Source organism: Cyanistes caeruleus, chromosome 3 (genome assembly GCF_971803275.1).
Source record: "Cyanistes caeruleus chromosome 3, bCyaCae1.hap1.1, whole genome shotgun sequence".
NCBI lineage: Eukaryota > Metazoa > Chordata > Aves > Passeriformes > Paridae > Cyanistes > Cyanistes caeruleus.
Window position 1 is genome coordinate 113,221,561 of NC_141703.1, and position 13,628 is coordinate 113,235,188.

The 13,628-nt window shown below is 52.4% G+C and overlaps 1 protein-coding gene across 3 annotated transcripts; it reads left to right on the forward strand.

The window, feature by feature from the left end:
- The first annotated feature begins 6,315 nt into the window (after nucleotides 1–6,315).
- SERPINH1 (serpin family H member 1) lies at nucleotides 6,316–12,981 on the forward strand. 3 transcript variants are annotated; one of them, XM_086883649.1, is made up of 7 exons: nucleotides 6,486–6,658; nucleotides 7,597–7,640; nucleotides 7,955–8,171; nucleotides 9,292–9,908; nucleotides 10,145–10,243; nucleotides 10,613–10,845; nucleotides 10,989–12,981. In XM_086883649.1, the coding sequence occupies exons 2-7, from the start codon at nucleotides 7,625–7,627 to the stop codon at nucleotides 11,289–11,291; spliced, it is 1,485 nt and encodes a 494-aa protein (XP_086739775.1). In that variant the 5' UTR covers nucleotides 6,486–6,658; nucleotides 7,597–7,624; the 3' UTR covers nucleotides 11,292–12,981. The 3 variants fall into 3 exon arrangements, with proteins under 3 accessions (XP_023785016.2, XP_023785009.2, XP_086739775.1); XM_023929248.2 differs by lacking the exons at nucleotides 7,597–7,640; nucleotides 7,955–8,171 and having other exon boundaries at nucleotides 6,316–6,658; nucleotides 9,295–9,908; XM_023929241.2 differs by lacking the exons at nucleotides 7,597–7,640; nucleotides 7,955–8,171 and having other exon boundaries at nucleotides 6,343–6,658.
- Nucleotides 12,982–13,628: the final 647 nt, after the last annotated feature.

Below are 13,628 nucleotides of genomic sequence, written 5' to 3' on the forward strand. Positions count from 1 at the left end.
GAACACCAGGTAAAAGCCTTTCTAGCTTGCTTCTGAAATGGGCAACAGAGAATAGTTCACTGGACGATCCACAACTTTCCTCCCAGCAAGTTACCAGAGACAGAAAACTGAGAGTAGGTTTTGCTTCAAAAAATAAATATAACTCTCCCTGATGCAGGAATGTGACTCTGCAACACCAGGAGCTGTGGCAGAACAGGGATGTGACCCTGGAAAAGTCTTTAATGTGTGGATGCAGCCCACTGGCAGCTGGAATAAAATGTGAGTGGCTCCTTCTGCTCCCAGGAGCAGGAGCAGGCTGCAAGAATGCAGCAGGGTTGCATCATGTGGGCTCCTTGAATCTTCCAGAAATCTGCCACTTCTTCCCTGCCACATTTTCATGGGGAATCTATACAGTAGCTGGGAAAAACACACTGCAATTCTCTACTGGCATATTTGAAGCAGGCAGGAGTATTCAGGCTAAATAGGATTTCATGTGGAGACACAGGGAAGATGTCACTTTTTTCCTAAGGGTTTCTGCCCTTGGAGATATATCCTGGAATACATCCTGGCCTCTTGCAGACACATTCCAAGCTGCCACATTATGGATTAAGCACCCTAACCAATCTGGACCTATGGAAAGGGATATTTGCCTCCCAGGTGGGTGCATTTTGTCATCCCAAGCAAAGCTGGGATGCTCTGATCTGGACACAAACTGGTTTGGTCCCACCAGATCAGCATAACATCCCCAGGGTTGGGGAAACCGTGGTCCTTGGAAACTAGGGAAGGATGAAACCACTTTTCCTGTTTGGTTTTACACTAAGGGAGAGATTTTAGATTAGATATTGGGTAGGAATTGTTCCCTGGGAGGGTGACCAGGCCCTGGCACAGGTGCCCAGAGCAGCTGTGGCTGCCCCTGGATCCCTGGAAGCATTCAAGGCCAGGCTGGATGGGGCTTGGAGCAGCCTGGGATAGTGGAAGGTGTTCCTGTCCATGGCAGGGGTGGGACTGGATAGGTTTTAATATTACTTCCAACCCAAACCAGTCTGAGATCCTGTGATTCCTGCTGTATCTCTCTGAGCAGCTTTTCTGCTGCCTCTGCAAGAGCAGAATAGACAAAGGGGCTGCCAAACTCCTTCCTGAGCATCCCTTTGCTTACACATCCTCAGCACTTGGCCGAGGAGGCTTGCACACGCTGTTTGTTCCTGCTGGGCCACTGCCCAGTGCTGAGCCCAGCGTGTCCTTCCTGGGATTCATCCCTCCCCTGTCCTTTCCTGCCTTCAAACTGCTGCAACAACTCCCCAGAGTCCCCAGGGCTGCCCCAGACCTGTCCTGCACTCAGCCCCCTCCTTCCTCTGCCATCAACAGTGGCAGTTTTAGGGCTTGGCTTGTTGGGAACCTGATTGCCAGCAGGGAGAAGAACTTTCCGGGACAGCAGGAGTGGGGAGACAGGCAGCTGTGGGACACTCTTGCACACACAGCACAGGCTGAGCCCACCCCACCTCCCAGCCCCGAGCAGTGCTGTGCTGGAAGCAGAAGATTGGCTGGCTGAGGATCCCTCTCTGAGCCAGGCTCGGGTTTAGGGGCGTTTCTGTTCCCTCAGCTGGCTCCAGAATAAACAGTTTCCTTTTACATCCCGCTTTTCTCGGGAGAGCTGAAACGCTGAGGGGGAGCGTGTGGAGCTGAGCCTCCTCTCAGCTTCCACCAAATGTGAAGGGCAGGCAGAGCTCAGACTTTTCACATTCCCATATGTTCCTGGAAAATGCCAGGAAGAGACAAGGGAGAGCTCATTGCAGCAGAGTGAGCTCAGCTTTTAACAAGACCTCAGAGATTCCCCTCCACAGCTCCACTCTGTGCAGAGCAGATTGACTACCTGGACCTTCTCTGCTTGTATTTCCTAATAAAGGGTGAAAACCTGGAACTGGCACCTTCCTTGCTGCCTGTTTCCAGTGAGGAAACTGATGTTGCAGCATCCCAAAGCCCTGGTGCTCTCACATCCTGTCCTTGAGATGGCCCCTGCACCCGTGGGGCTGATGTGGCTGACAAACCAAGCACTTGCTTTTCCTTTTGGCTGCTGCTTTTTGGGAGGATGCAGCCAGTCCCAGTCACTGTGAGGCAGAAGGGAGAAGGTAAGGAGTGCTCATCACCAGGGCTCATCTTAGAATCACGGAGTTTAAGGTTGGAAAAGTCCTCTAGGACCATTGAGTGAAACATTACCCTGCAAGGCACATCCTGGAGTCCTCTTGGCTTGCCACGACCCCAAACCAGCACTCCTAGGTCAGTGTAGGAACAGCACAGGATCCCACAGCCCCGTGGGTCCTCCTAAGAGATTGCAAATCCCTCTTGCCACACCCACAAGGATTCCATCTCCTCCTGCCTTAGCCCAGCTTCCAGGAAGGTGTGGGATGCAGGGGCTTGCAATCCAACCTGCCATCACCCGTGCTGGCCCTGTGCTGAGGCCACACAGATGTCATTCTTTCCACCCAAAAGCACCAGAGGAATTCCGCCCCCCTGCCTGGCTGTGCTGGCAGGAAACCCTGTGGATTTTGAACTTTTCTCTGGGAGTATTAAACAGGGATTACAAACTGGGATCAAGGGAATCTCTCTCTGCTGTGCCCTGTGGGAAAGCTGCAGCTGCAGCCTCTGTAGCCTGTCCTCCCTGGTTTGTGCACCACGACATACCTGGATGATGCCATGGAGGGGGAATTTTCTCCACAGCAATCAGGTCTTTTCCTTCTCCTCCACCACACTTGCAGAGGAAGCAAAAGGAGATCAGTGCTTTGCAGAGGACCCACAGAATTTGCCCCTTTAGGACATGTAAACCCAGTGAGCTCCCCGAAAGCCTGGAGCTGGCATGGCCGGGAGTCTGGCAGTGCCAAACTGGGCTGGCACGGGGAATTTGGCTCTCACTGCTGCACTCCAGACAGGGCACGGATCCACGGGATGCAGCCTTTCAGCTCCACTGCCATCCTTTGTGTGCCATCTGCTCACACAAAGCTGGGCCCTCCCAGCTCCAGCCAGGCCAGACCTGGGCATGGCTGAGAGCCAGAGAGGGGGAAAAGGGCTGGAATCCCACTCCAGTGCAGGGCACTGCTGCCAGCAAAGCTGGGATGCCTGGGGCTGCATGAATGGGCTCCCAGTGCCAAAGGAGGGTGTGCAGGGAGGAAATTAAAGTGCTGATCCCAAACTTGTCCTTGAGCTGAGCCAAGAAACAGAATTCCCCCAAAATCTTTGCATGTGGGGACCTGGAGGAGCAGACAAGCCCTGACTAGCTCTAGAGCTCAGAGCCCCTTCCAGTGCCTAGAGGGGGCTTGTGAAAAAGAGGGAGAAAGATTTTTTATAAGGGCAGAAAATGACAGGACAAGGGAGAACGGCTTTCCACGGCCAGAGGGCAGGGTTGGCTGGGATATTGGGAAAGAATTCTTCCCTGTGTGAGTGGAGACATCCTGGCACAGGGTGCCCAGGGCAGCTGGGGCTGCTCCTGGATCCATGGAAATGCCCAAGGCCAGGCTGGACAGGGCTTGGAGCCACATGGGACAGTGGAAGGTGTCCCTGCCATGGCAGGGGGTGGCACTGGGTGATTGTAAAGCTTTTCAATGCTGGCTCCAAGCATCCCTGCCCTCCTCAGGCATGACCCTGGAAAGCAGAAATCCTGCACCAGCACTGCCTCACAGCAGCACAGAAGATGACAGACTGTCTCCAACACAGGAAACCAGGATGAGTCTCCTGGGTCACTGTGAGGTGAAAGTGCAAAGCTGCTGGAGTTTATATTTAAAAAGTCCTGTCCAAAGAACACACAGTGTCTGCTTTCGTAGAAATAAAACACTCCTCCAATAGATTATCAAGTGAGTTGGCAACACTGCTTGAAACAAGAAGCCAAACAACCAGCACCAATCAGCACCAATCTGTTTCATGGCTGGGCACGGAATGTTTCCCATAGAACTGGACTCCTGGTACAGTTGGATTTCACTGCTCTCCATCCCAGCAGCTCTTCCACACCCATCTCCAAGCACTGCAACAACAGCCTGGAAATCTCCCTCTGCTTTGTCCTGGGGGCTGCTGGATCACACCCATGTCACAAAAACTTTGTGTGGCTTTTAATTTAAGGCTCGGTGGATCTGCACTGCCCTAAACCCACAAAGCCAAGCCACGCTGGAAATAACTCTAGACAAAAGAAACTGGAGTTTTGCCCTGCGCAAGTGCGGTTTGGAGGGGAGGAGCTGGGCTGGAGGAGTGGATGTGTCCTTCTGGCAGCTGGAACTGCTCATTACATGAGCAGGAGAGACGGAAGACGGCAACTCCCAGTTTGGCTCGCCCTTCCCAGTCCCTATCCCACCGCTGGAGGAACTCCTACGTGGCACTGTGGGGGCTGGGAGCGCCTCTGCACAGCCAGATCAGCTTGGAGATCACTGGAGAGCAGCAGGAATCCTCCCCATCTGCCTGACCCATCAGATCTGCCTCATTTCCACAACTCTGGCCCTGGACAATACTGTTCACAGTCAAGATGAAGCTGTTTGCTGACATTTTGGTGGAACTGACTCATTTGCTGCATATTCACATCCTAAAGCTCTGCAGGAGTTTTTTGTGGCTCTTACCAGGTTGTGTTGTAGAGACAGCAGGAATTGGCTGAAACATACACTTAAAAATCAGGAAAAATCTGAAATACCTTTATGCTGGGCTGCCAGCCCTCAAACACAGCTATTTTCATTCTACTCCAAATTCATGTTATTGGGGCAAAGCCATTTCAAAGGACAGAAGCACAGAGCCCCCAGAGTGCCAAAGGACTTTGGTGCTGGGAGGCAGTGAAAGAAATCAAGATTAAAAGTTTAAGAGTTTATTTTAAATTTCACTCGGAAGGTGAAAAAAATCTTACATGGGAAGTAATTACAAAGAAGGGTTTGAAGGTGGAGCAATTCAGAATTTGGCAGAGAAAAGCAGCTGACAGTGGAAGTTTAAAGGAGCTTTTCTCATTTCTCAGCTGGTACATGCTGCTGGTATAGACCAGTAACATTTATCTCCATGTTAATGGTTTGGTATCAGCAAATTCATTTTTAATAAAGCCAAACTTGTGCTATAAAAACTCTGGGACATCATTGTCAATCATTTATGCAGACACAAAGCAAAGCTAATTGCACCAAAATACACTAGTGTACCAGAATCTGTTGCTTAAGGGGATTACAAACTGGGATCAAGGGAAATTTTTTTTTTTATATAATTATTAAGGGAATTAATATTTAATTAATTATTTTAATTATTAAGGGAATTTTTTAATTATTAAGGGAATTAAAAAATGCTTTTTCCCACTGAATCCCTCCATGAAGGGAACAGATCTCTAAACATCACTGAGCACCAGGTTTACTGCAGCTGATGGAGAAATCTTTCACAGGGAGGGCTCAAAGATCTCCCCTTGTTTGAGATGAGAAGTATCTACTCACATGGCACTATCTGAACAGTTCAGATGGAAGAAAAATGTCACTTTTTGATGCTACCTACTACAATAGGTGGACTATGAAGGAGGATGGAATAGTGATTCCAAAGCAAGATGTTACCAACACAACAAGCAGAATATTCAAAAACAGAAGGAAAAATCAGAGGCTGTTTGCTACTACAGCAACAGGAGGCTGAGACCCCTGTCCTCAGAGGGAAGCAGAAAAACTTGGCAGAGCCAAAATTAGGGGGAGAAATGAAATTACAGTGTGATTAATAGGGAGACAGACATCAGTTAAAGAACACAAGGATGCAGCATCCTTCTACTGATGTAACCATCCATGATGTGGGTGGTACCTCGAATATCCCTACATCCCAAATTGCCATGAAAACAATCCTGTGCTGTCTTAAAAGGTGACAGGGTTGAATTTGAGCTTCAACACTTGTGACTCAGCAGAAACCTCTCCATGGTACAGCTTCTCTGGCCATGCTGTGCCACAGCCTCCCCATCCTCATAGGGCACAATTCCTTCCCAATATCCCATCTAAACCTACCCATTTTCAGCTTAGAGCCATTCCCTGTGTCCTGTCCCTCCAGGCCTTGTCCCCAGTCCCTCTCCAGCTCTCCTGGAGCCCCTTCAGGCCCTGCAAGGGGCTCTGAGCTCTCCCTGGAGCCTTCTCCTCTCTCGTGGAGGTCACCCATCAGGGCACATTTCAGATGGCAGGATGGGGCAGGTGTCAAACACTGGCTGGCTGTGACTGCTCCAGTCGTGGCTGAAGCCCTTTGCACCACCCCTGACTTCATATGGAGTGTGACAGCCCAGAAACAAAAAAATAAATATATCACTACCTGCCTTTGGTACCAACAACCATCCAGCTGCAGGAAACGCCCGGGGGAGGGAGAGGATGGAAATAAGATGTGAAAAGGCAAAAGCACAGCTTGTGCAGGGAATAGTTGCCCATGTTCCTGCTGCAAGGGCTGGCTGGGCTCAGGCAGGGCCAGGCAGGGCAGGAGGAGGGAACGCGCATCCCCCATCCAGCCCGACCCCCCTTCGGCGGCGCGGGGCCGGCATTCCCTGCCATTGGCGGCGGGACGGGACACAGCCGGCACGGATCCTCCCCTTCCTCTCCCTCCCCAGCATTTTTGAGAGGGTTTTCCCAACTTTCCAGAAGTTTCTCCCCGGCCCCTTATATACCCCCTCCGCAGGACCGGGAGGTGCACAGGGAGCCGAGCAAAGCCGCGTCCGACCCCGCAGGTAGGAGGGGGGCACCCGGGGAACCCCGGGCGGGCAGGGTGGAGACCGAGCTGAGATTGCAGCAGGGTGGGGCGGGATCTGGGGGTCCTGCAGCCTCCTGGCTGGGCAGGAAAAATCGGGGGGAGAGGGAGGGTTATGGCATGGGAGAAGGGGATGCGTGGGGGGTAGGCTGCAGTGGGGTGGGTGGGAGTGGGGGATAGGGGTACAGCTCTGTCCCATGAGCTGGCTCTGGGTTTTTGAGGAAAGCTATTAAAAAAATCCCCCAGTCGCCTCCCGGTTTGCGAGAGGTGGTCACAGGGAAGCTGCAGAAGCTTTCAGAGAATGACGAGAAAGAAAAGAGGGAGAAGGGAAGCTCTAGCTTGGTGTGAGTGAAGTCCTCCAGCCCCTGCTCTGGCTCAGCCTGGGAGCCTGCAGGACCCTGGGCACCATCCCAGCGCAGGAATGAGAGCTCTCCCTGCAGCCTCCTGCCGTCCTTCTGCTGCCCCGAGCGAGCGTCACATCCCTCTGGTGACATGGAAATGGCCTTTTGCCTGCACTCCTCTGCCCTGCGGCTCCGTCCTGCTCCCGGGAGAAGCACAGCCCTGGGAGGGGTGCAGCTGCAGATCCCAGCAAAGAGGGTCCCCGCAGCCCCAGGGCAGGCTGTGGAATGCCACGCTGGCACAGGGCGTCCCCTCGCCCTGGGAGCACCGGAGAGGATGTTGCTGGCTGTGCATTCCCCGCATTCCCTCCATTTTCACCAAGGGTTAGGAATTCACCCATAATCGCTGCCATAATCCAAGAACGGGCAAACTTTCTCCATCCCGGGCTGTGTGACTCAGCAGAGCCCAAACCTGTCACCCGGCCCTGAAGTAATCAACTTTTATTTAAACTGAGGATGAAGCAGTGCAGGCCACCCCCTGCTCACAAGAGAACTACTCCATGTATCTGTTTTCTTTCAGAAAGAAAAAGGCAAACGTTGACCTCACTATGAAACAGTTTCAAGGTATCCTTAGAAATAAACGGGAAATAGAAATCCAGAAGGAACCTCCTCAGACTTCCAGTGTTTGTCACCCTGGCTGCACTCCCAAAAGAGTGCCGAGGGCAGTTTTGAGCCTATTGCACAAATCTCTGCTCTTGAGGCAGCTGGGATGGTTCTCCCCTTTAACAGAAGCCTTGCTCCCATAAAGGATTTTGGGCTGTAATCCCTCCCTCTCTGAGGCTACGTAATTCCCACTCTGGCAAAGGGTCCTGGTGGAACTGCGCACTCTCTTCGCTCGGGGCTACGTGCTGCGTGTTTCCTTCCATATGTAATCCCAGCGGGCCCTTCGCTTCCTGCCTGCAATACTTTAACCCTGCTGCAGCCTTACCCTGCCTCCCCACGCCAGGGGCAGCCTCTGAGGCTGGGCAGGAGCAGGGTGGGAGGAGAGGACCACCAAAGAACAGAACTTCAGTGTAGCGATGCAGTTCCTGTGGAGGAAAAAGTCCCCCAAAAGCTGAGGTGGAATTTAAGGCCTGAGGAGCTGCCAGCAGGAAGGTTTGCTGAGTGAAGGCAGGAGGGAGGGAAGGTGTGGGGCCAGGTGGGATGAGCTCCAAAGAGCTTCCAGGCACCTAGGACTGGTCAGTCTGTACATGTACCGGAGCTGAGGGCTCAGAGCCCTTGCTGGGGATGGATTCACTACATTGGGATGAGATCCATCCACCCAAGGCACAATCCGAAGGTTCTGCTGGGGAAAATGAGGCTCCCCCACCTCCCTGTGCCCCAGTACCTCCCCAGCAGGGCTGGACAGGCAAACCCAAGTCGAACAGAGCCGATCAGACAGTGCAGGATCTTCTCTAGGGCCACCTCTGGCTTTGCTCGGTGGAAGCTCAGGTGCTCCATCTAGTGCCAAGGAAGCTGAGGGTTTGAGGCCCGGGCTGGGGTCCCCAGAGAGGATGGTCCTTGCCACTCAGTGCCTGCAACAGCCCTTGGAGCAAGGGGCAGCACTGCTGGGTGGCCCCTGGGCAGCACAAACATCCTGCTTTCAGCTTTTCCTGATGAGGGCAGAGCTTTGTCCTGCTCTGGGGACAGAATCATGGAATGGTGTGGGTAGGAAGGGACCTTAAATTCATCCAGTTCCACCCCCTGCCATGGCAGGGACAACTTCCACTCTCCCAGGTTATTCCAAACCTTGTCCAGCCTGGCCTTGGGCACTTCCAGGGATGCAGGGGCAGCCACAGCTTCTCTGGGCACCCTGTGCCAGGGTCTACCCACCCTCACAGGGAACAATTCCTTCCCCATATCCCATCTAATCCTGTCTTATTTCACTTTAAAACCATTCCCCTTTACCCTGTCAAGATCACATTAGAAATACCTGCTGCTTACATTCCCTGACCCTTCCTTAAATCATTCACTGTACATTAACACTGGAATACAGGGAAACCCCTTAGGAAGGAAGCTTTCATTCCAAATGGCACAGGCTGTACTTGCCAGGGTGCAGCCTGCACTCCTGGAGATTAACTGGTGCTCAGGGTGGATTTGGGATGGCTGCACCCCAGTGAAGCATTGGGGCAATGTCACTGGAACCAAGGAGTGGGTTTCTCTGGAAGAGCCCCTGGGACCTCTGGATGCTCAAGGAAGGGTTTGGATCATGCTGATGGTGAATTTTCTTGTCCAGCAGGTCCTGGGAGGTGCTGGGTGCTGCTGAAGCCATGTGGATTATCGTGGGGCTGGCCCTCCTGGGCCTCACTGTGGCCGTGCCCTCGGAGGACAGGAAGCTGAGCGACAAGGCCACCACGCTGGCCGAGCGCAGCACTACGCTGGCCTTCAACCTCTACCACGCCATGGCCAAAGACAAGGACATGGAGAACATCCTGCTGTCCCCCGTGGTCGTGGCCTCGTCCCTCGGGCTGGTGTCCCTCGGGGGCAAGGCCACGACGGCCTCGCAGGCCAAGGCGGTGCTGAGCGCGGACAAGCTGAACGATGACTACGTGCACAGCGGGCTGTCCGAGCTCCTCAGCGAGGTCAGCAACAGCACTGCCCGCAACGTCACCTGGAAGATCGGCAACCGCCTCTACGGCCCCGCCTCCATCACCTTCGCCGAGGACTTCGTGAAGAACAGCAAGAAGCACTACAACTACGAGCACTCCAAGATCAACTTCCGAGACAAGAGGAGCGCCCTCAAGTCCATCAACGAGTGGGCAGCCCAGACCACGGATGGGAAACTCCCGGAGGTCACCAAAGATGTGGAGAAAACTGATGGGGCCCTCATTGTCAACGCCATGTTCTTCAAGCGTAAGTTCTACCCTCAGTTCTTGGTACAAGTGACCCTAAACTCCCCCTGAGCCAACACACAGAATCATGGAATGGTTTGGGTCGGGAGGGGCCTTAAAGATCATCTAACAGCCCCAAAGGAAGGTGGACAAATCCCTGGTCCACTGGAGGGAGCTCTTTGTCAGTGGTCGGGAACTGTGCATGGAATTACCGCCCACTCCCTTTTCTTATGAGCTGTGCTTCTCTCTCTCCTGTAGCTCACTGGGATGAGAAGTTCCATCATAAGATGGTGGACAACCGTGGCTTCATGGTGACCCGTTCCTACACCGTGGGAGTGCCCATGATGCACCGCACAGGTGAGTGGGAAATCTCATGCCCCACACCAAGACCATGGAGTTAGGATCACTGTTTTCCATCACCCAGATTTCCACCAGTTGCTTCCAAGATTGTTTTGCCTCACGAGAGAACAAAGCAGGGGAAGAGTTCCTTCTCCTGATTCAGTCTCCCTGTGAGCAGAGAGAATCCATATTTACTATGATGTGCTTGGCTGTTGGGAACAAATCCTGGCTCATCACACAAATGAGAGGCACAGCTATCTCCAGTAATGCTGGGCCACTTCCCAAAAAGGTGTCCAGACTCTCTTCCCTTCCTGCTCAGGGAAAGTCCAGGCTGAATTCACTTTGCCTCTGCTCCACATCTCACTGTTCCCTGCTTCTGCTTTCAAGGTCTCTACAATTACTACGATGATGAGACGGAGAAACTCCAGGTGGTAGAGATGCCACTGGCTCACAAGCTGTCCAGCATGATCTTCATCATGCCAAACCACGTGGAGCCTTTGGAGAGAGTGGAGAAACTGCTGAACAAGGAGCAGCTCAAAGCCTGGACTGGCAAGATGAAGAAGAGATCAGTGGCCATCTCGTTGCCAAAAGTCATCCTGGAAGTCAGCCACGACCTTCAGGTAAAGGTGGTCCTTAAATAGTTGGACCTTACAGTTCTTTGGGATGGGAGGGAAGCCAGAGGGATGGTGGGTTAGCCATGCCTGCTGCCCCTCTGGCACTGTGTCATCTCTGCGAGGGTTGCTGACCTCTTGTCTCCTCCTAGAAACACTTGGGTGGTCTGGGCCTGACAGAAGCCATTGACAAAACCAAAGCTGACTTGTCCAAGATCTCCGGCAAGAAAGACCTTTACCTGTCCAACGTGTTCCACGCCACGGCTCTGGAATGGGACACGGAAGGGAACCCCTACGACGCCGACATCTATGGCCGAGAGGAGATGAGGAACCCCAAACTCTTCTATGCTGACCACCCCTTCATCTTCATGATCAAGGACACTAAAACCAACTCCATCCTCTTCATCGGCAGGCTCGTGAGGCCCAAAGGCGACAAGATGCGCGATGAGTTGTAGTTGGGTTTGTTTTGGTTGGGGTTTTTTTTCCCAGAGCTTTGGTTTGTGTGTGTTTTTAGGGGGGCATTTTGACAAATGGGAAACACTATTTTGTATCCTTCTTGAACCATGGGTGCTATTCAGACCAGGGTGCATTGTGAGGAGAAACCAGCGTACACTTTACCTCACCCCAAAATCCAGATTGCACAAACCCACCTCCAGAGAGGAGCAGGGGAGCCTGGGGGTCACCAGGAGTCAGCTGAGGTGGCCACGTTGAAGCTGAGCTTCTCCCTGCACTGGTTAAGCCTCCTGCTCAGTTCCTTGCTGCTCCACCAGCCCTGCGCCAAGGCACCAGCCTCCCATCCCAAACGCTTCCTTCCCACCGCACGCTCAGCGCTGCCGCTCTTCTCCTGCACGGGTGCCCTGTGGCACTGCTCCAGAGCTGTGCTCTGCTTCTCTCTTCTCTCTCCAGGGGTGTGTAACAGAGCTCCAAGGGCCAGTTGTGCAGTCCAGCCCCTGCAGGGCCCTGCAGCAGAGCAGGAGGCAGCACAGGAGAACACAGATTGTATGGAGCTGTGCCCTTCTGTCCTGCCTAGCCCTGTGCTCTGCCTTTGATACATCAACCACAAGAGCTCTTTAGGGGAGAGCATCAAAGCCAAGAGCACCTTGGATCAATACTTTATGGAAAACTGAGGGGTGTCAAGGAGAGCCCAAAACACAAGCCTGGGTTTCTAGATAGAAAGAGTAACCTGAGGTCCCTTCAACACTCCACCCCCTTGGGATCACTGAGGGGCCAACACTTGTAATTAATTAATTAATTAAGCAGGCATTGTACCAGGCAGAGAATTCACTTTTCTTGCAAATGCTCTGCATCAGCCTGTAGGGCTGGGAAAGACTCTGTTCCCACTGCCAGGGCTCTCCCAGTTTAGACCAGAGCTGGTTCCAATCAGGTCCCTGTGGAGCTGACCCAAGGCACTCCTGGGCTGGCTTCTCACAGGGAGGTGGGATCAGGTTCACTTCCACTTTCTTGCTTAATTAAACACAAAGCTTTGAAGCTGCCATTACCTGACTTCCTAATTACGCTCTGCTGAAGCTCCATGGTACTTTAGCTCCCTGTCTGCTGACCTGGATAAGGGGACCCTGAAAAACAAAGGTATTTATAGTTATATTTATGTCTGATAATTAGCAGGTTTCACAGCCTGATCCAGGCTATTCCTAACTTCTCTTCCAGGGATATCATCAGGTCAGTACTATTTAAAGGAGCTGGTGTTATCCCAGGAGCATTGCAGCACTTGCCACGCACTGAGAGACACCACAAGGCAAATAGTGAGATTATGGAAATGAGGAAAATCCATGCATTCCAATGGAATTGCCAGTTCTCTGAAACAGGCATGCAGCACCTACATGGCTTTGCTTTATCTCCCTGCCAATTTTCCCTGCAGACATAGAAGCCCAATACTGCATATTCCCAGGTGCTGGGAGGCAGGAGGCAATGCCAGGGATGTCCCCAATCAGGGGACGCTTCCCGGTGATTCAGCGCACTGAACCCACACACAGAACGTTCTGGAGGCTGGGCTGGGGGGGTGAAAGGGGTGGGCAAGGCAAGAACACACTGTGGGATATTGTGAATAATTTGCATCATTTGGATGCAGGTGTCTGATGGCTTTTATTGTCTGTTCTTGTAATTTTGCAATAAAACTTTTTCAATGAATCCCTGGCAGGTGGAACCCCTTGTAGAGGAAAATAAACTTAGGGAGATTCTTTGCTATCCTTAAATCCAAGACCCCCTAATGTGGCAACTTATGGAGAAAAACTCAATACACAAGATAAATTCCCATCTATCATGAGAAAGGAATGCTCTTAGCAGCTTTTCCCTTCAGTTTTCTCCTGAAACTGCAAATATCCAACACTTTAAATGCTCCACAGGTAAAGGACCAACGCCCTGTCCTGCTGGGCCATTTAGCAGGATAAAAAGTGAGCTGCCAACCACAGGAACCAGCCTTCCTCACCCTCTAAGCCAAAGTTCCTCCAGCTGGGATGCACTCTGGGGAAATAGAAGAGGAAAAAACTGCAGGCTAAAGATACCTTCCCCAGGTGGAAAATCCAGCAGTGGCAGATCTGCTAATCCATGTTCTCCCCCTGCTGGAAAGGGATGAACTTTCTGCCACTCACAAGCAAAACTACAGGCACGTGTCCCCTTTTCCCTGGGCCTGGGTTGGGCAAGCTCACACATCCCTATATGGAGCTCCTCCCACACTGGAAAAGCATCGAGTGCTTCCTAATTTTCACTAAATTGGAGTTACTGAAGCCACCTCCAGCACCAACCACAGCAGGAACACCATCAACCTGGAATAGCAA